At 36.5% G+C, this 25,815-nt stretch overlaps 2 protein-coding genes across 2 annotated transcripts; one reads left to right on the top strand and one right to left on the bottom strand.

Annotated features, from left to right (window-relative positions):
* The first annotated feature begins 1,338 nt into the window (after positions 1-1,338).
* Positions 1,339-16,733, top strand: LOC140838897 (protein DNA-DAMAGE INDUCIBLE 1-like). Its single transcript, XM_073205512.1, has 16 exons — positions 1,339-1,495; positions 1,625-1,657; positions 1,746-1,882; positions 2,046-2,154; positions 2,852-2,968; positions 3,643-3,708; positions 4,383-4,445; positions 4,511-4,555; positions 14,259-14,320; positions 14,403-14,496; positions 14,654-14,746; positions 14,827-14,896; positions 15,027-15,097; positions 15,841-15,886; positions 16,283-16,308; positions 16,436-16,733. The coding sequence occupies exons 1-16, from the start codon at positions 1,430-1,432 to the stop codon at positions 16,562-16,564; spliced, it is 1,227 nt and encodes a 408-aa protein (XP_073061613.1). The 5' UTR covers positions 1,339-1,429; the 3' UTR covers positions 16,565-16,733.
* A 1,592-nt stretch (positions 16,734-18,325) lies between these two features.
* LOC140839035 (uncharacterized protein At4g26485-like) lies at positions 18,326-19,203 on the bottom strand. The gene is made up of 3 exons (XM_073205665.1): positions 19,026-19,203; positions 18,707-18,905; positions 18,326-18,617 (listed from the first exon to the last, which is right to left on the bottom strand). Exons 1-3 carry the CDS (start codon positions 19,201-19,203, stop codon positions 18,326-18,328), a joined length of 669 nt encoding a protein of 222 aa, XP_073061766.1.
* Between the last annotated feature and the right edge of the window lie 6,612 nt (positions 19,204-25,815).

Raw genomic sequence — 25,815 nt, 5'->3', positions numbered from 1 at the left:
ACGTCAATAGCAAGTTCAACAAATTCTTTTCTGGGGAGATTGATTCTTTCTTTCTTGGGTAACAATCTTGACTAAATGAATGTTCTTGCGTCGAGGGACCTTTGTGATTGATACATGTTTGCTTCGTACCACTGCAAGAGCCTGTAGTATATTCCATTGACATGCTATTTTTGTGTATCACGTTACTTTCTTGATACTGGTCATACCACATGAATTTGTTTCGATGGTTAAGAGCTGCCGAACATATATAGTAAAATTCACCCGTACGAGTGGATCGATCACCAGCTTTGCGTAAGAGCATCAACCCATTGCCACACTGACATTCAGATGTAGGCTTTGTCTCCATAACAACTCAACAATTGAACACATTAACTCACAATATAGAATTAAACCATGTAATTAATTAAATTTAACTTATTAAATACATGAAATAAATAGTGTCCAACTGAAATATACCTATTTACACGAACAAAAATTAGGTTTTACAACAAGACAAAATCAAGGTTACATACGGTATCAAATTACATATATAAGTGATCGTATGTTGGTGACTGATCGGAGCGTAATGAAATTAAGCAAGATTACGACAGTAACGTATAATCAGACGAAGACGCGAAACAAAGGGACACTGAATCTAAACTGGAATTTCGGGTGTCATTTGAAGAAAATAGAATAATACACAAATCTGTTAAAAATAATTGTGTTAACAATACCGACGAAATGCTTGTGTTTGTACAGAAAAGCGTTCTGCGTAAAGATGAAACCGTATGTACGCTACTGGTGTGGAGAGAAATAGGATTGAAGATGGAGAACAAAAGCATAGAAAATAATAATTTTAATAAAGAGCGAAGGGCATTTTGGGTATTAACAATTTTATTTATCATTCCATTGTCCAACTAAAAAGAATACCAAACATAAGGTTTATTTCACCCTACCTTGTGAGGCACTGCCCCCATGAAGTGATCAAAGGTCCAGATTTAAACACACATACACCCCATGAAGTGATCAAAGGCTCAGATTTAATCACCATGTAAAATCAATGGCTGAGATCCTGTGAGAACACTGCCTCCACAGGTAGCATCTACTCTACCCAAACATAATATATCTTATCCAATATACAATAATTATCCAAAACTTTGACTTTACTTATCAGTCTTACTAAATTTCCTTAATTATACCAATCAGTAAACCAAACGATGCCTTGGTATATTAAATGTTTCTGAATAATTAGGATACTTTTGTTTTTGGGTTTATTTGGAATTAGGATATTTACCTTTGGAAATTGAAAAAACTAAAAAGGGTATCGTAGGGAATAAGAAATACACATAATAAATAAATAATGAAAAAAAAGATAATTGGATTGACTCCTACAAGCACAAGAGAGCCTCGCTTCTCGTCGAAGAAATCGAGTTGAATCCAACTGAAGAAGATGAAGATTACTGTAATGACCGCCGACGAGCAAATTCTTACGTTAGATGTGGATCGTGATGAATCTGTAATTTTCTTTTGGTTACTCTTAAATTTTAATTCTTTGTTTTGGACATGGTTTGATTAAGAAAAGACTCTCTCCCTTTAGTTCATTTTTCTTTTTGTCAATGCTCGATTTTTATCTCTTTAATCTCAGGTTGATAATCTGAAAGCTCTTCTGGAAGTCGAGGTTTGAATAAATCTACCCTTTTAAGTTTCTGTTTTGCGATCTGTTTGCTGAATTTTGATTGCACATTACTGGAACGTTGAATTCACAGACACAGATTCCACTCCAGCAGCAACAGTTGCTGTATAATGGTAGAGAGATGAGGAATGCGGATAAATTGGGTGTTCTTGGTGTTGGTGATGGAGATTTGGTCATGATGGTCTCTAAAGCTTCATCTTCTCGTCCCAGGTTAGTGCCCTTTAATAAGTTTGAATTATGATTTATAATGCATTCCCTTTTAGTAATATATAATCCTATTCAAGTTCAGAAGTATTTTTTAATACATTCTGGCTGGTCGTGCTTCCCCTTCACTTGGAAATTAAGTTGATGTTTTTGTTGTGACATGTTGTAGAGCATCTGCAAACGAAGCGACTTTCAATCCTGATGGTTCAGCTGTAAATCCCTCCGCATTCCAGCAGCAGTTACGAGGTGATTCCAATATAATGACCCAGTTGTTTCAGGTATGAAAAACTCTGTTCTTTACTGCCTACTCACTTTCAATCTATTTAAAGGATGCTCCGAAAAACTTGAACTCTGGATCAAGTGTCAATGTCAATTGTTCAATCCCTATTAAGTATTAACAAAAGCGAGAAGAGAATAGGAATACATATAAGATGTAACTTAATGTAAAAATTCAAATGATTGGATCAATGGAGTCTGCCTTCATCTATGGATCGCGTTATTGAATCCCCATGTTTAGGGGCTACAGGATTTTTTGTACTTTTCTTTGTATCCTCATAGTATGCTTAACTGCCTGTCTGATGATAAAGAGCTTGCCATAGTGAAAAGCATATGGGTGCAAAATTGGTTATATCTCATGAAAATGAAATGTAGGATCACTACTCTTTATGGTACCTGTATGGATCATGTTTCCTGCTGAAAAAAATTCCCCTTCTATTGGCTCAGGAGTAGATGAAATTATGAAGGGGCTGAACACAACTTCAATTAATTCTTAATGATGACCCTGTAGTTTTACTCACAAGTATTTTCTTTGTTTCACGGAGAATTTTTGAAGATGCTAAGTTGTTGCTTATGGCTTTGAAATTTGAATAAAGTATATTTTACATATTATTTCATGGATTATTTTGGTGTTTTTTCTTTTGTCCATAGCTAACATGAAATGATTTATTTATAATTATTTGATATGCCAACTGTTAGAGCGATCCTGAGTTAGCACAAGCTATTCTTGGAAATGATCTCGACAAGTTGCAAGGCCTTTTACGTGCACGCAATCTCCAGAGAACTGAATTACGGCGTCGACAAGAAGAGGAGATGGTAATCAAATCCCGTCTGATGCATCCTTGTAGTTCTTCTCATGGATTCTAATTAGTTGCGAATGATTGGTTTAATTTTTATCCATCACAAGGCACTAGATCGTGATATTTACATGGTGACTCGCACGTTAGAATTAAGTTTCATTTGATTAGTCTCCAGGCTGAATAATAATCCTTTTGCACAATACATTGATTAGGTTGAAGTACGGTTTTGTCACTTGAATGTGTAATTGTTTTCCAGATCCAAAAAATGTAAAGAGGATATCCTGAAAAAAGTTGTTTCTTTTGTTTTACCATTTGCATGTATCTACATAATTATGTAATTTGCCTTGAGGTAGTTGCTTCCTATGTCTTTGGGTGTTATAAAGACTGGCTTTCTTTACATCTTAAGATCCAGCCCTACTGTTGTTTATGCATTGTTTTGCAGGGAAATTTTGTTTCAATAATTTTGTTACATGTATAATTCGATAATAATTGAAGGTTCAAAGTTGGAACTTAAGCATTACACTTTTTTGTATAAATTTTTTTTTCTGAAATTTTTTCTTTGCTTTCTCTTGTCATATAAGGGAATGAACAGCAGACCTAATATCTGTTGAATTGTTTTTATTGTGTCTGATTAGATTTTCTTGCACTTTTATTTCCCAAGCTAATTTTCTCGAAGATTTCTTTATATAGGCTTTACTGTATGCTGACCCATTTGATGTGGACACACAAAGGAAAATTGAAGCTGCCATTCGCCAGGTACATTGTTTCCTTCCTCGCCGTTATTAGCTGTCTTTATTTGATGTTAACTGTCTTGGGTTATCCATTATGAGTTCAATGTTCTTTTTTTTTTTGGTTTCTGCAAGATTTTGCCTTAAATTTTATTTATTTAGGCTTGTCAATTTTTTTTTTATGATTTTAAACCCTATAAATCTTATCTTTCATGCAAGTTTCTCATGTTAAATAATATATCTTCACCAAGGTTCCAAGGATTGACAGATTTTTCAGCGTACCGCATGATTATTTTGGTTACCATATTTCAATTAAGTTTTATCGTTTACCTTTAGGATTGAGGTAGCTGCTGAAGGCTTTACTTTGAATTGCTCTTTGTATAATATTTGTCGCATTTTGTGTCGGGTATGTGGGGAAGGACCATGCCAAAGAACTTTCTGTTATCTGTAATACGATAATATTTTTTGTGTGGAAATCTCAAGGCTTTTTGATCTTCGTAATAGTAATTTTGGTTCAAATATGATTTTTGTGCTTTATTGTTCATTGTGACTCTTTATGGGTGTTAATGGAAAACGCTGTGAATTTGTAGTAGAAACTTTCCCTTTTTTGGCGTACGGCATTTTGAATTAGTCTATTCATGGCTTTTGTTAAGAGGTAATAATAATTAATGGTTTTCTACTGATTGCATTTGTGGTCGACAGAAAGGCATTGACGAGAACTGGGCTGCTGCGTTGGAATACAACCCTGAAGCTTTTGCAAGAGTGGTATGCTTGTCTTTTTGCCATGCATTGTACTCTCGGTGGTAACTAAAACCTTGGTTTCTTTTCAGGTAATGTTGTACGTTGACATGGAAGTTAATGGTGTTCCGTTGAAGGTACCGACTTGGTAAAGTAGTATGATTTTACAATCTGTGAACCAAAAGGAAGCCATCAATGTTTATTTTGGCACACAAATGCTAGGTTTTATATGAGTGTGATCATGTGTTAATATGTAGCCGCTGAACAGTATACAGTTCTGTAGTTTAGACCTGTCCTTTCGTCTCTGTAGAGAAACGGAAACTAAATCAATTAGTAGAGAAACGGAAACTAAATCAATTATTTGTACAAAATTATTATGAAATTTTTTATAGCTACTATGTTGAGTTATTTTAGGATATCTAATATTCTGTAGCATTAGTTTAGGCTGCTGGCTGAGTATATAATGAAGTTCCTTGTAACATAATGTATGTGAGAAAAGAATTACATTTCAGATAGTCAATACAATGTCTATTATTCTCATGCTTTCTGAAGAAATACAGACTTTTTCTTCTTATTCCCATAACAATATGCAGTCCAAATATATAGTTGATGTGATCCCATCAACTAAGGAAACAAAATAGCACAAAATAAAGAAACAGAATAACCAAAATCAAAGCTAAATCAATATAAATCTAATCAAATCAAATCTAAATCTTAACTAGAATATTCTTTTACACTCCTCCTCAAGTTGGGTTGTATATATTATGCAAACCAAGGTTGGAGTTTAATTCATCGAAAGCAGCTCCTAGAAGTGCTTTGGTGAGAACATCAGCAATCTGCTGTCGTGTTGGAACATAACTGAGTTGAACAATTCCTTTGTTCACCTTCTCTGATATCAAATGTCCATCGATCTCAATATGTTTAGTTCTGTCCTGATGAACGGGATTCTTGGCTATGCTGATAGCAGCTTGATTGTCATTAAACATCTTTACTTTGTCTTGTGTCTGAACCTTGAGCTCTTTTAACAGCCTTTGAAGCCACATTCCTTCACAAGTTCCTAATGCCAAGGCACGGTAATCTGATTCAGCAATACTGCGAGAAATAATAGCTTGCTTTTTGCTTCTCCACGTCACAAGGTTACCCCAAACATATGAACAATAACCAGTGATTGATCTTTAATCTGTTAGTTCTCCTGCCAAACTAGCATCAGTGTAGATTTCTACATCCCGATTTTTAGACTTTCTGAACAGAAGACCGTGTCCCGGAGTCATCTTCAAGTATTTCAAAATTCGAATCACTGCTTCCATATGATCCTCATTTGGATCATTCACGTGTTGTCTGACTACACTAACAGAGTATGCAATGTCAGGTCTAGTATGAGATAGATAGATGAGTTTACCAACTAGTCTCTGATACCTTTCTTTATCCACGAGGTTGCTGTCTCCACTCCTCATCGTCTTCTTATTAGTATCCATAGGCGTGTCCACAGGTTTGCATCCAAGTAAACCTGTTTCACTTAACAAATCTAGTATATATTTTCTCTGAGATATGATGATTCCTTCTTTGGACCGAGCGCCTTCCACTCCTAGAAAATACTTTATGTTCCCAAGGTCCTTGATTTCAAACTTCGTAGCCAACATATTTTTGAGACTGATAATTTTCTCTGAATCATCTCCTGTCAGTATGATATCAACATATGCTATGAGAATGGCAATTTTCCCTCCTGGTTTGCGTTTTACAAACAGTGTATGATCTACTTGACACTGGTGGTATTCATTAGCGATCACAGCCTCAGCAAACCTATCAAACCAAGCTCGTGGTGACTGTTTCAAGGCATACAGGGACTTAATCTTAAGTTTACATACCAACCTGCTGTTTGGCTTGGTTTCCATTCCTGTAGGAATAATCATATAAACTTCTTCTTCTAACTCCCCATTCAGGAAGGCATTTTTTACATCAAGCTTGTGAAGAGGCCAATTTAGATTCACTGCAAGAGAGATTAAAACTCGAACTGTGTTGAGTTTGCCAACTAGAGCAAATGTCTCCTGGTAATCAATCCCATATGACTGCGTGAAACCTTTGGCCACAAGTCTAGCCTTGAATCTTTCAACACTGCCATCTGCCTTGTATTTTACTGTGAATACCCACTTACAACCTACTGGGTTTTTGCCATGTGGTAGCTCTACAAGAGTCCATGTATTGTTCATTTCTAAAGCCTGAAACTCCTCTTCAACTGCCTTCTTCCGTGCAAGAATCCTTATAGCTTCTTGTACAGAATTAGGCATTTGTATGCTGTCAAGGGCTGAAATAAATGTTCTGAATATCGGCAGCAACTTCCCATAGGCTACATGCTTCTCAATAGGATGATTAGTGCACCCTCTAACACCTTTCCGGTGGGCAATTGGCTGATCCAAATCATCGGTCATATAATCATCATGGGCAGGAGAGTCTGATGCTGATGATTGAGAGTTCTGAGTTGTAATGATGTCCTGTATATGCTTGATGGGTTTTCTCCTTCTATAGACACGTAGTTCGGAGTTGTGAGTGTCGACTTGTGGTTGTTTTAAATCAAGTGGAACTGTTTCAGCAGTAGGAGTAGCAAAAGTTGGAACTATTTCAGGCTTGGGGATGGACACAGAAGTAGATATCTGTTGGGCTGGTGCTGGAACTATTTAAGGCTCGAGAAGGTACACAGGAGCGGGTATTTGTTGGGCTGGTACATCATTGGTGTCTGGGAAAGGACCTGAGGTCCAGTTTTCCCCCCTGAAAATCGGATTTGGTGAAGTAGGGCTGATGTTCAAAGAATGTTACATTCATGGTGTTGTATACTCTTTGAGTGATTGGAGAGTAACACTTGTATCCTTTTTGGTTGGAGGAGTATCCAATAAATATACACTTTAGAGATCTTGGATCGAAATTAGTGCAATGATGTTGGTGAATATGAACAAAAGAAGAAAATCCAAAAACTTTGGGTGGTAGATTTGAAGAAAAAGACTGAATGTGAGGAGAGACATTGAGAAGTTTCTTACAGGGGGTTTGAAATTTTAAGACTCGGCTTGGCATCCTATTGATGAGGTACGTTGCAGTAAGAAATAAGAATGGCCTCTCACCATAAATACTTAGGGACATTGTTGGTGAACATGATAGCACGGGCAACTTCGAGTAATTATCTATTTTTCCTTTCTGCCACTCCATTTTGTTGTTGGGTATGCACACAAGAACTTATGTGAATGATACGGTGTTTGGAAAAATAAAATCCAAGGACAAAATTGAAGTAATCCTTAGCATTTTCTGTCTTAAGGACTTTGATCTTACTCTGGAATTGGGTTATCATGGAGTGAAATGTTTGGAAGATCATGGATGTTTCTGATTTTTCCTTCATGAGAAAGGTCCAAGTAATTCTTGTGTGATCATCTATGAATTGTGATCATCTATGAATGTAACAAACCACCTAGCCCCATTAATATTCTTGATGCGTGTGGATCCCCAGATATCCTAAGAATTATAGAGAATGGAGATGAAGGTTTGTATTGTAAGCTCGGATATATACTTCTTGTGTGTTTGGCAAGTCGACAAATTTCACATTGGTAAACGCTTGAACTTTTATTAATGAATAGATAGGGATCAAAGTTAGGATGACCAAGGCGAAGATGCCATAACATAACTTGGTTTTCAACAGACGCAAAATTAGAAAAAGACAGAATTTGGGAAACACTTGACTGAATTTGATGTAGGACCAAGGTCTGGTGAGTGAACTTGTCTACTGAGGAGATTATTTCCTTTGAGTAAATACAGGCCATCATGCATCTCAGCATTGCCAATCACCTTCCCCGAATCCACTGCCTGAAAATCACAAAGATTGGAATAAAACTTAGTCACGCAGTTAAGATCCAGCGTAAGTCGACTGATAGAAATCAAATTACAATTCAATTTTGGAACATAAAGAACTAAAGAAAGTTGAAGGTCCCTTGTCAGTTGAATTGGTCTTATTGCTGCCACAGGTGATAAAGAGCCATCAGCTATTCGTACTCCAGAATTATTCGTGCACGGCTGATAATTTTTTAGAAGGCTGGAGTCTCCAGTCAATTGAATTGATCCTATTCCTGCCACAGGTGATAAAGAGCCGTCAGCTATTCGTACTCTAGAATTATTCGTGCACGGCTGATAATTTTTTAGGAGGCTGGAGTCTCCAGTCATGTGATCTGAGGCCCCTGAGTCGATTATCCATGGCTGTAATGATTTATTTTTGACAATATGAGCATAGGACATGATACCTTGGTGTGAAAGAGGCACTGTGTGTGACTCGGCAGGTGCGTGGGATGATTGTCCGGGGCTCGATATTTGATTTAGCATTTTCTGCCATGCATCTATTTGCTCTCTGGTGAAAGGACTACCCTCGGTACTAATTTTTGTGGTAGTAGCATTATTTGCACGGGTTTCTCTCACAACCCGACTGTTGGATGGCTTCCAATCTATTGATTTGCCGTGTAATTTCCAGCAAGTAGCCTTGACATGACCCAATTTCTTGCAATGGTTACACCAGGGCCGTCCTTTGCCAGACCTATTGGGTTGAGAGGAGTTGTGGGTGAATAAAGCCGATCCTTCCACTCCGGGTTTACTTTTTGTTAACATCAACCTTTTCCTACTTTCCTCTCTCCTAACTTCTGCAAATGCCTCTCTAAGGTTAGGAAAGGGCTTGATTCCCATGACTCTCCCTCTGGCCAAAGAGAAATCGAACTGTCCTTTTCTGCTCAACGATCTTCTTATACAATGTAGAATCATCATACACTTCCAAGAATATACTTCGTATAGGTCTAGTTGCAGCCAGTAGCGTGTGAGAGTGTTAAAAGTATTGAGTAACGCTCATATCCCCTTGTTTAAGATCATACAGTCTCGTTTCATCCTCAAGTAGTTCAGAGGTATTTTCTGTGCTTGAGTATGTTTCAAGTGTCGCTTCCCATGTGTCCTTGGCTGTTATGTGAAGTAGGAAATTTTCTCCGACTTCAATAGTAATGGAATTTATCAGCCAAGACATAACAAGGTGATCATCAATCTTCTAGGATCGGTGTTTGGGATCCATAGTCTGCGGAGCTGCGGTTTCACCCGTGAGATGTCCATCCTTCCCTCTACCGCAAATATACATGAACACAGATTGTGACCATTGAAGATAATTCTGGCCATGGAGTTTGTTGTTTGTAACAATATTAGAGGAGAAGTCAGAGATGAGGAGATTGGGGAATTGACTTCGGAGGAAATGACTTCCGAGGAAGATGTATTTGATGTCATGCCGTATTTGGTGCCGTGTTTAGTCATGAGTATGGCCAGACGAATGAGGATGGAATGATAGGTGAGGACTGCCGGACGAATAAGAGTGAAAAGAGGCGGATGAAGAAGGAATGAGGACTGCCGGACGAATGATAGTGGCGGCTAGGGTACTGAGATCGGCTCTGATACCATGAAGAAATACAGACTTTTTCTTCTTATTCCCATAACAATATGCGGTTTAAATATATAGTTGATGTGATCCTATCTACTAAGGAAACAAAATAGCACAAAATAAGGAAACATTATAACCAAAATCAAATCTAAATCAATCTAAATCTAATCTAATCAAATCAAATCTAATTCTTAAATAGAATATTCTTCTACACATTCATATTTATTTGTTTCGATCTGTCCATGTGGTATCAGAGCTGTAAGGCTTTGATAACGCCATTAGGGACCTTGTGAAGTAGCGAACCCCCTTTGGCTGGCTCGAATAACAATACTCATATATACGTTGTGAAGAGCTGATAACACATGGGTGTCAAATCCGACGCACCTTTAGAGTCTGAGAAGACATGATAATGTCTAGGTCAAATGAGGAGAAAAGCTCAGAAGTTTCCAACCAGATTATGGGCCCGAAATCACAAAAGATGTATACAGTAAACCCTAATGGGCTTGACAATTCATCTATCCATCTCACCATTCATAAATTGAATGGGCAAACCAAACAACACAAAGGTAACTTGTTGGAATTTGCATGGTAAACCACCGAATTGGAAGCCAAAATTTTCCAAGCCAAAGGGTCGTGAACGTAGACCAAATCAATCTGGAGCTGAGGAAGAAGCTGGGGTCACACCAGGGACACCTTCTTTCAGCAAGGAACAGTTAGATCAATTGTATAAACTTTTCCAATCCACCTCTGCCCCATCCTCTAGTTCCCTAGCCCAGCAAGGTAGTCTCTTTCAGCGCACGGTTTTTCATGCATCCATTTTATCCGAAGATCCATGGATTATAGATTCCGGGCTATTGATCACATGACATTTTCATCTAAGCTGTTATTATCTTACACTCCATGTGCAGGAAACAAGAAAATAAGAATAGCATATGGCTCTTTAGAATCTTGAACCTCCACAATATTTTCCATGTCCCTAATCTGTAAAGGTTCTATAATTCGCTAGGCGCTAGTTGGGCGCTAGACCAGTGCCTAAAGCTTAGGCCGCCTCGGCGGGGACTAGGCGCCACTAGGTGGATTCAACGGTATCAAGAGACTTGTAATGGTTCTTAGAATAAATTTCAGCCCAAACCTTGTTAAAATCCAATTGACACCGGTTCATTCCTTCTGCTTCTTCTGCTTATGACGGGTCAGGATAATAGGCAATGCAAGAGAAATCAAAATAAAGAAAAAAATTAGGTTTAGGGTCTGGTTCGATTTTCTTATGTGTGCAGAAGTAAATAGACATAGAAGATGAAAATGATGAGTTAGGACCAACGCAAACCAACAAATAATGTTTAATTGGGCTTTCAATCCCAAAAAATTAGAAGCAGAAACCTATAATTTTTTCTTATGTCGTGTTCTGGTTTAATTTATCTCATATTAATCGGATATTCCCATTACACTTAGAAAAGGCATCAGAGCATGCACCCAACATCTGTTATCTAACCATATCTCCTACAAGAATATTTCTAAATCCTATTCCATTATTATCTCTCAGTTACATTGTGTGGAGGTTCCTAAGTCTATAAAGGAGGCTCTAATTGTTCTAGATTGGAAGGAAGCTATTCTTGAGGAGGTGAAAGCATTGAAAAAGAATGAAACCTGGGAGCTAATAACTTTACCGAGATGAAAACAAATAGTGGGTTGTAAATGAGTGTTCAATGTGAAACTTAACTCAGATAGGTCATTGGAGCGGTATAAATCCAGACTTGTTGCCAAGGTATTTACTCAAACATATTGGGTTGATTATCAGGAAACGTTTGCTTCTGTGGCAAAATCGAATACAATCGGGATTTTACTCTATGTAGCTGTGAATCTAGATTGGTCGCTACACCAGTTGGATGTGGAAAATGCTACTCTCAATGGTAAATTGAAAATGGAAATGTATACGGAGGCTCCCCCCGACTTTGAGATCAATTTGGAGGTGGTATGATATGCAAGTTAAAAAAATCTCTCTATGGACTAACAATCAGATTACACAATATTCATGAAACATACCGAGAGTTGAAAGGTGGCAGTTCTGATAGTATATGTTGATGACATAATTCTAACTGGAAGCGATGACATTAAAATAACCAGACTGAAAAAATGTCTTGCATCAGAATTTGAGGTCAAGGAATTGGAGCCCTCGCATTATTTCCTTGGATGGATGTTGCCAGATCGAGAAAAAGAAGCTATGTCTCACAAAGGAAATATATCTCAGACCTACTTGAAGAAATTGGGATGTTGAGGTAGGGAGATGTCAATGACTTGTGGGGAAATTAATTTATCTTTCTCACACACGATCCGATATTGCATGTTCTGTGAGCATGGTGAGTCAATTCATGCACTCACCTTATGAGGAACATTTGGAAGCCATCTACAAGATCTTGAGATACTTGAAGAGCACTCTTGGGAAAAGGATTACTGTTCAAAAATTGTAGTCAGAAGAGCATAGAGGGCTTTACATATGCTGATTGGATTGGATCAAATGTGGATAGATAGTCAACCTCGGCATGCAGCATGTTCATGTGGGGAAACCTAGTCAGCTGGAGAAGCAAAAAACAAAGTGTTGTGGCTAGGAGCAGACCTGAGGGCTATGGTGAATGGAGTATGTGAAATATTGTGGCAGAAGAAGGTTCTAGAATATTTAAAATTAGAATGAGAAGTCCCAATGAAACCATTCTGTGATAACAAGTCAGCAATTTCAATCCAGTCTAGCACGATAGAACTAAACATATTGAGATTGACCGACATTTTATCAAGGAAAAGTTGGAAAGTGGAGCAATATGTATGCCTTATGTTACTACGGAACAACAGGTTGCAGATGGGTTCACTAAAGGTCACTTTCGACCTAAGTTTGAAGATTTCACTAGCAAGTCGGGCATGATAAATATCTTTGTGCCAACTTGAGAGGAGTGTAGAGAAACCTAAACTAAATCTTTTTGTTTTTTTTATAAGAAACGTCGTTATATTAGGATTATAAAAGATAATTGAAACTCTTATTACATAAACAACATATAAAGCTCCAATCCTTAACTAAATCTGAAACGGAGAAATTGTTGAATTCTGAATGCTCGCTAATCCAAACTGAAGCCTTAAATTTGATATTTTCCCACCACTCTTCAGCTGATTCTGCTGTATCGTCGCAGATCCTACTATTTCGCTCTAGCAAGATTGACCAAAATATACAGCGGACCGTCACACCCCAAAAAAAACTGCATCTCTTGCCAATATCACGACCAATATCTAAAACAAACAATTTGCGCGTTGATCTTGGAACAACCCACATTAGTCCCAACTCTTCTAGAGTTTTGGACCAAATACAAGTGAATGGACAATGCATAAGCATATGATCTCGAGTCTCCTTCTCTTTCCGGCAGAGTACACACCAATTCGAACATAGTGCACAAGTAGGTAATCTCTTTTGCAACATAACACAAGTTGACAATTTACCCAGAGCTACGTTCCATGAGAATACTTGAACCTTTTGTGGGATTGATTCTTTCCATATATATTGAAAAGAAGGAAATAACAGAAAGGCATTGATCGGGAAGAAAGACTCATAAAGATTTAACAGAAAAAGATCATGAAGAATCCCCTTCCTAAACCTTGATATCTTTACCATCCACAACCAACATAACATTATCTAAAGACCCTAACAAATAAATCAACTCATTCACTTCCTCCTCACTAAAATCCCCACAGAAGTGCAAGACCCGGGATAAAGAAGAACAAGCTCCTTCTTCTGGAATGAACTGGATAATAGGCTTGTTATGAAGCGAAGAAATCTGAAATAAAGAAATAAAGATGGGTAAAGGTCATTGAAAGATAATCTCCCCACCACTTATCTTTCTAAATCTAATGATATTCCTTTTTTAGCCACCACCCTCACTAAATGATGGAAAACCGGGTAAGTTCGAGAAATCAATTCCCATGGGCTTCTGAATGTAACATTCCTTGCTAAACCCGCTTCCCATCCATTATCTTGCATCCCATATTTGTACATAAACTAAATCAATTTTTTGTTCAAAATTATCAGGAACTATTTTATACCTAATATGTTGGGTTATTTTAGGATAGCTAATATTGTGTAGCATTAGTTTAGGCGGATAGCTGGGTATATAATGAAGCTCCTTGTAACATAATGTACATGAGAAAAGAATTACATTTCAGACAGTCAATACAATGTCTTTTATTCTCATGCATCCGTATTTCTTTGTTTTGATCTGTCCATAGTCTGAAACTCTCGTCAACTTAAAATATAAGCTCAATCGACATCACGGTTATTTGATCAACGATTTGTGCTTATTGATTGTTAAATACCGAGCATTCTCTTATTTAAAGAAGAAAGCAAGCAATCATAGTTGTATTTATTTCAGGCTTTTGTTGATAGTGGGGCGCAATCGACAATTATATCTAAAAGTTGTGCAGAGCGTTGTGGGTAAGACGTGCTGAAATTAGGTGCCTCTTCAACTATTATATGAAAGAGAGTAATTCTGATTGGCCTTTCCTCATTCTCCCAGATTGTTGAGGCTCTTGGATACAAGGTATAGGGGTATTGCTCATGGAGTTGGCCAGTCTGAGATTGTTGGTCGGATACATGTTGCCCCAATCAAGGTACGACACAAAATACATCGTTCATTTGGTTTTTTGCTTTTTTTTCCTTGTCGGAGTTCAATCTCCTTTCTTTGATATTTTTATCCCCCTATGATGCTGATGCCTTTGTTCTTGAAACATTCCTCTGAATTTTAACATTTTTCTTTGTAACTTGCAGATAGGTAGCTTATTTTATCCTTGCTCATTCACGGTGTTGGATTCTCCAAACATGGAATTTCTTTTTGGTCTGGATATGCTCCGCAAGCACCAAGTATTATCTTCACTCGTACTTTCAATAATTTGCATATTTTAATTTTTATGTAGATGTACTTTACAAACAATCATTTGCAGTGCATTATTGACCTGAAGGAGAATGTACTCAGAGTTGGTGGAGGAGAGGTTGCGGTACCTTTTTTGGCAGGTTGATATTTAAGATTTTGTGTTTATAAATTGCTCCTGAGGCTTACTTTTACATTGACAATGGGTCTCGTTTTTCTGCCTCAAGGAAATTGGTCTGAATTATCTTTTGCCAAATATATATTGAAATACAGAGAAGGATATTCCATCCCGCTTGTTGGATGAAGACCGGTATGCCAAGGAAGCTTCTAGCTCAGGAGCACAAGTAAGGGTTCACAAAATCTTGTAGTATAGGTGTATTTTTACCTTCTCTCATTCTTTGATTGGTTGGTGATTGACATGACGTGTTCAATAATTTCCTCGGTTGAATTATTTTTTTGTAATTTAACTTCCAGAAAAAAGTTAAAGGATGGGGAATCAGCTGCCATGGATGTGGAGTTTGGATGAAAATAGAAAAGAAAAAATTATTCTCAAATTTTTTTATCAAATTATTTTTCTCATGCTTCAAATCAATTATTCAAAATATAATCATTGCATTCTCATTCTTTTTATATTTATATTTTTCAAACTACTGTTTTGTTTCACAATTTTCTTTGATCACTTATTCAACTGTTGAAGTTATTATTCGATAAATTTTAAATGAAATACAAAAAGTTTTAAAATCTTCAATCATGTTTGAAAAAGTTTTACCCGGAAAACTTAAAGGTATGAGTTAGACTAGTTTACTGTGCACTAATAGAGCAATCTCAGGCTTCTAAGGCGTAAAATAAGTTGCACATCTCCCACTAATTGTCTGGATGAGGAGCTTTTATTCTGTTATATGCCAGCTTACCTCTCAATTTCCCCATAGGTTTGATTAATGTGGGGTTAGATGCATTCTTCAATTTAGCATGTTGAGTAATTTTGTGAAGAGGTTTTCTTTCCTCTGTATTTTGTTAAAACTTTAACGTTCTTATTTCAAATAAAATTTCCACCGAAGAACCTATGCTCATTGTCTTCTGATTCCAGGCAACATCTGCTGCTAAAGATAGTAAGCCAGCAGGAGCACCTCCTGGTTTGTTCTAATTTATTTGTTTAAGCATCTACCATTACTTCATTTAAGCATGTCCAAGTCAAAGTCGTTGTTATAGCTATGCAAACATGAGGTGTATAAAATTGAAGATAAAACAAGTTTGCATGGCAACTTGTAATGAACAGTTAAAATGATTGCCAAGAGATAAATGAAAAGTTTTTGTTAAATGTTTTCTGTAGTAAGAGTGACATGCTGCAGCTTCTGAGAACACAATAAATCATGGTACCAGGGACTTGAATGTTTCATTTCACCATTTATCTACATTGCAAGACTGTTGTTTCTTAAAACTCACTCCTGGTTTAATTTTCCATCGGATGTTGTATATGTGGTGAAATTATGTTTCGCAGAGCTAACGTTCCTATTTTATATGACCTACAGGAAGTACCGACAGGAACAATTCCCAGGTAAATCTCCACCTTTTTATAGTTCTAACTGAAAGAAACATATGTTCTAGTTTTATTCAGTTCAAATTTTGGCAAGTTGATGAAGCTATGTGAATTTTGGCATTTAAGCAATCAAGTGTGTTAGCAGGGACCTGACTTTGAAGCCAAGGTGGCGAAGCTGGTCGAGCTAGGTTTTGGGAGGGAACAAGTGATTCAAGCTCTCAAGTTTTTCGATGGCAATGAAGAACAAGCGGCTGGGTTTCTTTTTGGAGGCTGAATATTTAGATTTATTCTTACTTTTGAGGGTATACTCGTGATTGTTGTAACTTATTTACGTAGAATTATTCATTCATTTGGATGATCAACAACCGCAAAAGCAATGTAACAAATTCTGGGTGTTGGATTCTAAGGGAGTCGTGCTATTAGTGACATAAATTTTGTTATAATTTAATTTGTATTTCTTTAAGTTCAAAGTGTTTGGGGTTTTTTCAAGGAATATATGGCTTGATTACAAAGTTGGACCGAATTATGGGAACTGACATAAAAAATAGGTCATCAAAAATTGAAAATTTATTATGTATCATAGTCTTGTTCAACCTTGTGGGTGAGACGGGGATATTTGAAATGTTTGCGGATTTACATATTTAGAATCATTTTGGGACATATAACACACCTGTCACGTCAATGAATGAACAATTAGGCTGCGTTTGGTAGGCTGAATTAGGAAGGATTAAATTTTTTATCACACTTTATCATGCGTTTGGTACGAGTTTTATTTATCCAGCTCAATCCCTCCTATAAGTGATTAGGTGGTATTACGTGTGATTAAATAATACCTCCTTCATCCGTAGGATTATTAATCCCTCTTTTATCCCTACTCTCTTTCCAATTTTACCCTTCTTCCTTCACCGCTATTGAACCACCTCGGTTGCCGGACCGCCGCCGCCTCCACCTCAGGACCGCCGCGGCCCTCGCCGGACCGCCGCCGGACACTCGCCGCTGCCGCCCTCGCCGGATGCCACCTCACAGCCGTCACCGAACCACCGTCGACTCACCGCCGTCGCCGGAACGTGGCCGCCGGACCGCCGTCGCCGTCGGACCACCATCGAACCGCCGGACCGCCGCCATCGGAGTGGAAGAAGAAAAATAAAAGAGGAAGGGCAATTTTGTCCTTTCATAAAAAATTTCAAAATTATCATATTCTTAAAAATCTTATCAAACATACTACCATATATTACATCTCTACAACAATCATTTTCTTTATCATTTACATACTAATCATTAATTTATTTTATCCTGCAACCAAACGCAGCCTTAGAGTATAAAGTTTTTACAAGACATTACTGGTACCTCATAGGACCATTCAACACATGATAGTGATTCTTGGCTCTAATACTACAGCTGATAATGACTTGAACCTATGTAAATCAAAACAGAGGTTGTCAAAGTCAATATGAACTCTCAAACTTATTTCAGTTGATATGAGATAATTAACATATATATATATATATATATATATATATTAAATTGAACCATATGACTTTTGATTCTTACATTTTTCTTTGTGAATTTGCAAAGAAAAATAAAAATTAAAAATGTAAGAATCACTTTTTCTAAAAGAATGCGAACAATTATTAAGACTTACACTAACTTCACATAACATATGCTGTGATGAATTGAAAGATAAAAATCGAAGCCCTCGATCAAATGCGTTCTTGTAAGATGAGATTTCGGATTCTCATGTTATGATTTAATCATTTAAAGTTGTAACCATGCTCGGAATTTCCTCCTTTTTTTGACAAGTAGCCCTTAGCTTAGCGGGTTTTTTTCTTTTTAATTATCATCTTACAATTTGATTTAGGCTGCTACCTTCAAATTTGATGTACAAAATTATTCCATTTTGATTGTTATTTTCGAAACGCAAGCGTTGAACCGACTTTTAGTTTCACCACTTTGTCAGAAACTTCTCAGAAAGGTAAGAGTCTTTTATATATATATATTCATGGAGATAAGATGGCATAAGTACATGCATTTGACACTAATTCCGGAATTTATAAGTGCAGCTTTCCCCAACTGGGAAAGTGCCATTGCTATGAAATTTATTAAATGTTCCATTTCCTCCTCTTCTATTCAAGTATTCAGGGTAATCCCAGAGGCGAAATTCAGCTGCTTCAATGAACTCCAACCCGGCCTGTTTACCCAATTTCTCGATCTCCCATTCACTGAATGGGTACGACGTCTTGTGAGTCACGTGCACTTCACCGTTCTCTCTAATCTTTAGCATCATAGCAGCATTTCTCAGAAATCCCCGCACCACATCCTGGTGAAGCCTGCAACAAATGTAAAACACAAACACATGTATCTGTATCTTGTGTAAAACAGGGACCGAAAAGTAATGAATGTGAGTACTGTTACGTACTCGATTTGTATGATGTGGTGTTCTCTATAATCGAAACCAGCGTGTGGAAAATTGAACACGATTCTGTCGAACAATCGGTTTTTCAGTCGGGGCTGTTCACACATGGTGCTTGCATCGACTCCATGTATTACAGTGCAGCCCATGTTTTCCAGCGTCTCCAGATTCTGGGCCGCAGTTGGGTGCTTTACAGCCAGTTCTTCTTTAATTAATACACATATATGATACGTAAATATCAGGCATTAATGATCAACTTCATGTACATATCAATAAAAAAATGAACTGTGTGTGTGTGCATGTATATATGAGTGGGTATTTTTACCTTTCGTGTCTAGCGATGTGGCGATGATGTTGGAAGCATGGCCAAATGCCCGGGCCAGGCTGGCGGCGAAGGAGAAATCTCCCTCTCCGACGAGCAATATATCGTGACGATTGCTGTAATGTTTAATCCATTTCTCGGCTTCTCCGTTGTCACCAGATTGCACCAGTGTGTGTTCCATTAAATTTATGACTCAAGTGTTTTATGCAACTTGAAGATAACCATATTGGATCGATTTATTTGATGTATATAAGACATGTATATATTTATTATGGTTAATATGAAGAGTCGGATTCTTGGTAATTGTTAATTAGCAGGTGTTATGCATGCATGCATTATTCTTGGAATATGTAGAGGTATGATCTGTTTAATATTAGTGATGCTTTCAAGAAGGTTTGGATAAAGTCTGCATGGGATGTTCATCAGTTTCAAGAGGTTTCATTTCAGATGAAAAATCAATCCTCTTGGAATGATCAATAATAATTAATGGAGTTTACCTATAGGATTGTTATTAGTTATTAATTTTGCTAAGTTGAATGATGCTGAATAGGGATGTAGTCAGATTCAAGTACTTTACACATGCTTTGTAATTTCAGTTCAACCCTCTATATTCTCGCCTCTTTTAACTCCAAGCACAAACAGGGAGACTTCAGAAACGAATTACTACAGCCTAGTCTCTGACTAGAGTCACTCGACTTCATATATATTTATAACAAAATATTAATAAAATACGTGAATATCGAACAAAATAATTATACCCGAAAAATATATTTCAGAGCTTGTTTGAGGAAAAAAATATATTTAAAACTCGGCTTAAGTTTGAAATTTTGACTACTAAATAGTTATACCCGGAAAATATATTTCAGATCATTTAAAGCGGAGAAAGACGTTTTCCGAGGGAAATGCTTTTATGATTAAATTACAAATAAAACAATAGCTCTTATCGATTGACCACTGGTTTTCCTCTCATTGCCCTCAATCCAAACCCATCTGCGGTAAAGACGAAGGGGAAAAAATTCGACATCATAGAACTATTCCATTGCCGAACAAGACGACGCCTATTGCTTATCTCTCTGTTCGACATCTTTATCTTACTGTAAATTAAGGTTAGTTTTCATCCAATTTGTTGTTTCGTTTGTTCTGGATGTAGGTTCCGTAAAGGAGAGTAGACAATAAATATTTAAGTCCATATTTCTCTCGTTAAATTTTAACCTATATGCTATTCTGTGAAGGAGAACGGACAGTAAATATGCAAGTTAATATTTCTCTCGTGCATATGTCGGTTTCGTAAATCGTAGGTACAAGTGAAATCAAGCAAACGAAAAAACTCCTAAAACTAGAAAATATCGAATACAGTAATGTGTTTATACAATCACCTTATCAAAATTCTGTGATGAATCTGCTTTCTTCTCGCAGCAATTAATGGTATGACATTATGTTCTTCATGTTTCATGTTGCTGATCATATCCTATATATGTTTGTTGCATAAATTTTCATAATGATTTTAGGGTGTTCATCACCATCCTTGGAATATCGATTAGTTGCATACATTTGCATAATGATTTTAGGGTGTTCATCACCATCCCTGGAATATCGATTACAAAGTACATTTAGCATCCTACTAGGGAGTGATCAAGCATAGATCCACTACAAGAAAATTTATTTTTAGCGACGTGCTATATTCGCCGCAGAATGATATCCAGTGTTACACAAAGACAAATCGTTGAAAGTCAGAAGATATTCACATCATAATTTGTGCGCTGCAATTACTATTATTCACGATGTGCAAAGTATGTCAAAGGTGTGTGTATTAATATAATACAAGGCACATTGAGCGCACTACAGTTAAGATTATTCACGGCGTACGAATTATGTTGTTTATGAGGTGTTTGTGTTAAAATTATTAATGGTGTGTGTGTTGCGCGCTGCAGTTAGGTTTATTCGCAATGTGCAAAGTGGCAACTAATGTGTGCCATTGATGTCGCGCCGCGAAAACTTGTTTTTTTGGTTGTGACCGATCGACAACTCTATGCTCGTCAAGATAGTGTTCGGATGATGAAGTGATCGGATCTAAGGGTGTAATAAATTATGAAGCAAGTTAATTGGACATGCTTTAAATGCATTGGAATTAGATTATTTTTCATTTGTTAGAAGACTCTGGATTTGAAATGAATTTGAAATTTCATTTTTCTTCCACCCAATTTGATGTATTATGGTTTATACATTAATTTAATGAAAAATGTTATAATCGATGAAGTGTTTAGAAGCGAAGTTGAATAAATATTTCAAACTTCAAATTCTATTTTTTTCTGACAAGTGTGTTTCTAAAATGTTTTAAGAAATCACAAGCTGATCTCATTCTTGAAAATGCAGCAGACTGTTTTGAAAGTGCGGAATCAATCCACAACATTTTAGTGAAATTAAAAACAGTAGAAGACAATAAGATACAAGAATTGTTTCTTGAAGTTCGAAAGACAAAACTCTTCTATATCTCTCATTCTTCTATTGCAAGAATGTATCACTAGAAGACTTGATTGGTACACACTTGTATGAACCCACTTCTACAGGCCTTATTTTTGCGTACTCAAACTCCTAGTATTACAACTCAACACTTCACGAGATTTAATTCGGGGAAAGACTCTTTCCACAAATTACAAATGTTTCACACTTACAATAATTTGAACAATGGAGTGTGAATAAGAATAACAAAAATGATATTCTGAATCTGATAAAACATTAAGTGTGTGTTGGTTTTTCTAAGCGTTTGAAAAACTTGAGTCTTTTTGAAAGATTATTCACAATAAATTCAGAGTTCGAGAGTTGGAAAACTATTTTGTGAATCATTGAAAAGCCTTTATATAGTTGATCTTTTAACGTTCAAGCAAGAACAACTTTTTTACCCGTTGAGATTACCTAAATATAATAATAGACTTTGTTAAAGAGAGTAATAAATGATCTTGTACTGTTCATTTAATATAATATTTTTTGTGTTGAAAAATAATATTTAAAATGTGTGTATTAAATATCTGAATGTTGAATATTTGAATGTTGAAAATAAGAGTTGTAAATATTGAAAATTAGTGTGTGATGATGTAGGTAATGATTTATTTTATTTTTGGATTATTTGTAAAGAAATTCTATAAATAGCCTCACCATTTGTGAAGAAATTCACAATTGAGTAGAGAGAAAAATATTATAAAGTGTGTAGTTTGGTAAATTTTGAAAAACAAACTCTAAATTCTGGAGTTTGACAAACTGATCAACCAACTGATACGCGCAATTATATTCAGAAACTGGACTTAACAACTGAAATCAGCAGATCTAATAAAGAAAATTGATCAGTTGGAAACCGATCAGTTGATATATTCAGCCGTATGCTTTTAAGCTAAGCATCCTTCAACTAAAAATGTCTCGGGAAAGAACATTCAACCGACAAAGAGACATAGCAGACTGCAACTGAATATGAAATGCCGCACCTCAATCAATACAGCTTAGAACAACGCATTTCGGCTAAAGCAGTTAAGACACTGCATTACAATAAATAAAGCAAACAATGACCAAGGAATAATGAAGTGGCAATCAACGGATACAAAGATTTTAATATATCTCAAGTTACCGTTGGAAGGGAAGCTTATAAATATGACAGAAGAACAGCTGAATAAAAAGAGATCACTCTATTCAAAGCTTGCTGTTACTCTGCCAAAATCTTAGCTCACTTTTACTTGGTTTATTCGTAGCAGTCAAGGCTACAATTTGAGCTCACTAGCACTTTGTAATAATCGTTAAATTCGATAGTGCTAAGACCAGTTATGCACTGAGAACATTTTGTAATACTAAGAGTTTCAGCTTTTGGCAGTGATATGTCCAAACTGAAGTGTTCAGTACAAATCTAGTATTCGATCAAAGTCTTTTAGTGAAAATCCTATCCTTGAGATAGAAGGGGTGACGTAGGAGTAATTGAAATCTCCGTACATCCAGAAACAATCCTTTTGTATTTTATTTCAGTTTTGTATTCTATCTTTCAGTCAGTTACTTTCCACAACTACTTTAGTTTAACTGATTGTCATTGACCAGCAAGATTCCTAGAATCAGTTTGTTTGTCACCAAACTGAACTCAAAATTCGAAAAGATCAGTTTTAATTGTGAGTGTTTATTCAACTCTCCCTTCTAAACACTCTTGATACGTTAATCGATCCTATCAAGTGGTATCAGAGCGGTTGAATCTTGTTCTTGAATAATTTTGATCTATAAACTTGCTAGCATGACTTCATTCAACAAAATTCCTATGTTCTTTAGAGAAGAATTTGATGATTGGAAAATCAGAATGCAGGCTCATTTAGCTGCACAAGATGATGACATGTGGTATGTCATAACTGATGGACCCATGAAGATTCTAAAAACAAATACAGCAGTTGCCATAACAGAAGTGGCACCACAAAGAATTGAAAAGCCCAGAGATGAATGGACAACTGAAGATAAAAGAAAAACAAATCTTGATAATGTTGCTAAAGACATTCTGTACAAAATGCTGGACAAAGTAACCTTCAGCAAAATAAAGATGTGTAAGTCAGCCAAAGAAATTTGGGAAAAGCTGATCCAGCTGTGTGAAGTAAATGATCAAACCAAAGAAAATAAACTTTCTGTTGCTGTTCAAAAGTTTGATAACATCAAAATGAAAGCAGGAGAATCAATGCACGAGTATGATGAAAGAGTAAGCAGTATCATCAATGAGTTAAATGCACTTGGAAAAGTGTATACTAACAAAGAGATTGCACTGAAGGTAATGAGAGGTCTTCCCAAGGAATGGGATGTCGAGACCATTCCAATGAGGGAGTCCAAAGATCTGAACCAGATTGAACTTCATGATCTGTTTGCTGATTTAAAGGCTTATGAATTTGAGCTGCAGACTAGAGAAGGAGAACCATCTACCCCTGCAACCACAACTGCTCTAGCTGCTGTCAGAACAGAACCAATCAGTTCAGTAGAGAAATCTGCTGATTAGTTGAGCAGTGATGTTATGTCATTGTTCATAAAAAAATTTGGAAGGTTCATGAGAAAGAATCAAGGAAACTTCCAGAAGCCATACCAAGGAACAACTCCAAAGATGAATCAAATGACTGCTACAACTGTGGCAAATCAGGTCACTTTATTGCTGATTGTCCTAAACCCAAGAAGGACAGTCAAGGCTCAACTGATAGAAGAAAGAAATCATATGAGCACAAAAGAAGACCCAAGGAAGATAAAAAGTCCTTCAGAAAGAAACATGAGGTACTCTTAGCTCAAGAAAACAAATCTAAATGGGCAGAAACTGATAGTGAGGAGTCAGAACCAGAAAGATCATACAGCTCTAGTGATGATGAGGAAGTCAAGTGCTTGATGGCTAATGATGCAGAAGAAGAATCATCTAGCCAACAGGTATTTGATTTCAGCTCAACTGATTTCACACGAGAAGAACTCATTCTAACACTACATGACATGGTAAATGAGTATCAAAAGCTTGCATCATCATTCGAAAAAAATCAAAGCAAAGCAAACTTATCCCACAGACAATAAAACCAAAACTGATGAATCAGTTGATGGGTTGAGTCTAAAAAGGAAATTGCTGAGTTAAAAGCAGAGAGAAACAAAAATCAGTCATTAATCCAGAAGTTGATTCTTGAAAACTCAAAACAGACTGAGCTCATTCAGTCTTGGAACAAGTCATCTACTGCACTGAATGAGATGCAGAATTCACAAAAATCAGTTTCTAATAAAACTGGTTTAGGGTTCAACACTCAAAGAGAAATATATCCAAATGATACTCAACCAAAGCTAAAAGTAGACAAAGGGAAATACATTCACTTTGTCAAAACAGCAGTGGTACAAGAACAAATTGAGCCCAGTAAACTGATTGAGCAACCTACTGAGAATATGAACAAGGCTAGAAGATATGGGATTGGTTATAGTCAAAAATTCTCAACTGATTCACAAAGTCAGTCATCTAAGGGTTTCATAAGAACTATTCGAATAGCTATTTCAATTACTATAACTGCAAGCCAGTTCAGAAGAGATATAGACTGAACAACCAGTTGAATAAAGCTAAAACACATATTGTATCATATGTACACTACACACCAAGCACACAAAAGCCGAGAAAAACCATTTGGAATACAGCAATTGAAAAGTCTGTTGGACTAGTCCAAGTGTGGGTTCCTAAGGGACTAATCAGCTCAGGACCCAAATAGATATGGGTACCAAGTTATATTATGTGTGTGATTGCAGGTAATCGTACAAACAAAAACTCAATATGGTATCTGGACAGTAGATGTTCGCGACATATGACAGGAGATGCATGTGTGTTATCTCAACTGATCAAATACAGTGGTCCAAACATCAGTTTCGGGGACAATTCCAAATGTAGAACTGTGGGTAAGGGTAAGCTTATCCATGATAACTTTACTTTTCAAGATGTTCTATTAGTAGAAAACCTGAAGTATAACTTGATTAGCATCAGTCAGTTATGCGACAGTGGATTCTCAGTACAATTTGACAAAAACTCATGTTCAGTCAAAACTTCAACTGATGAAATCATACTAACTGCAAACGTTGTGGAAACAAATATAAAGTCAGTTGGAATGATCAAACTTATGCACTAGTTTGTTTTATTGCTTCCAAATCATCTAAAAACTGATTGTGGCATAAGAGATTAAATCATTTAAACTTTAAATCCATTGCCTATCTGAGTAAACATGAACTTGTAACTGGTTTTCCCAAAATATAATTTTCAAAAGAAAAAATTTGCTCAGCATGTCAG

This window comes from Primulina eburnea, chromosome 8 (assembly GCF_022965805.1).
Source record: "Primulina eburnea isolate SZY01 chromosome 8, ASM2296580v1, whole genome shotgun sequence".
NCBI classification, from domain to species: Eukaryota; Viridiplantae; Streptophyta; class Magnoliopsida; order Lamiales; family Gesneriaceae; genus Primulina; species Primulina eburnea.
Note: the sequence above shows the minus strand (reverse complement) of the source record. Positions and strands in the feature narration are given on the sequence as shown.

Coding starts and splice junctions, on each gene's coding strand:
- LOC140838897 (XM_073205512.1), top strand. CDS start 1,430: ATGAAGATTACTGTAATGACCGCCGACGAGCAAATTCTTACGTTAGAT. Junction 1,658..1,745: donor AAGCTCTTCTGGAAGTCGAG/GTTTGAATAAAT, acceptor TTGAATTCACAG/ACACAGATTCCACTCCAGCA. Junction 15,098..15,840: donor CTTCTAGCTCAGGAGCACAA/GTAAGGGTTCAC, acceptor TTCTGATTCCAG/GCAACATCTGCTGCTAAAGA.
- LOC140839035 (XM_073205665.1), bottom strand. CDS start 19,203: ATGGAACACACACTGGTGCAATCTGGTGACAACGGAGAAGCCGAGAAA. Junction 18,906..19,025: donor CACATCGCTAGACACGAAAG/GTAAAAATACCC, acceptor TATTAATTAAAG/AAGAACTGGCTGTAAAGCAC. Junction 18,618..18,706: donor CACCACATCATACAAATCGA/GTACGTAACAGT, acceptor CATTTGTTGCAG/GCTTCACCAGGATGTGGTGC.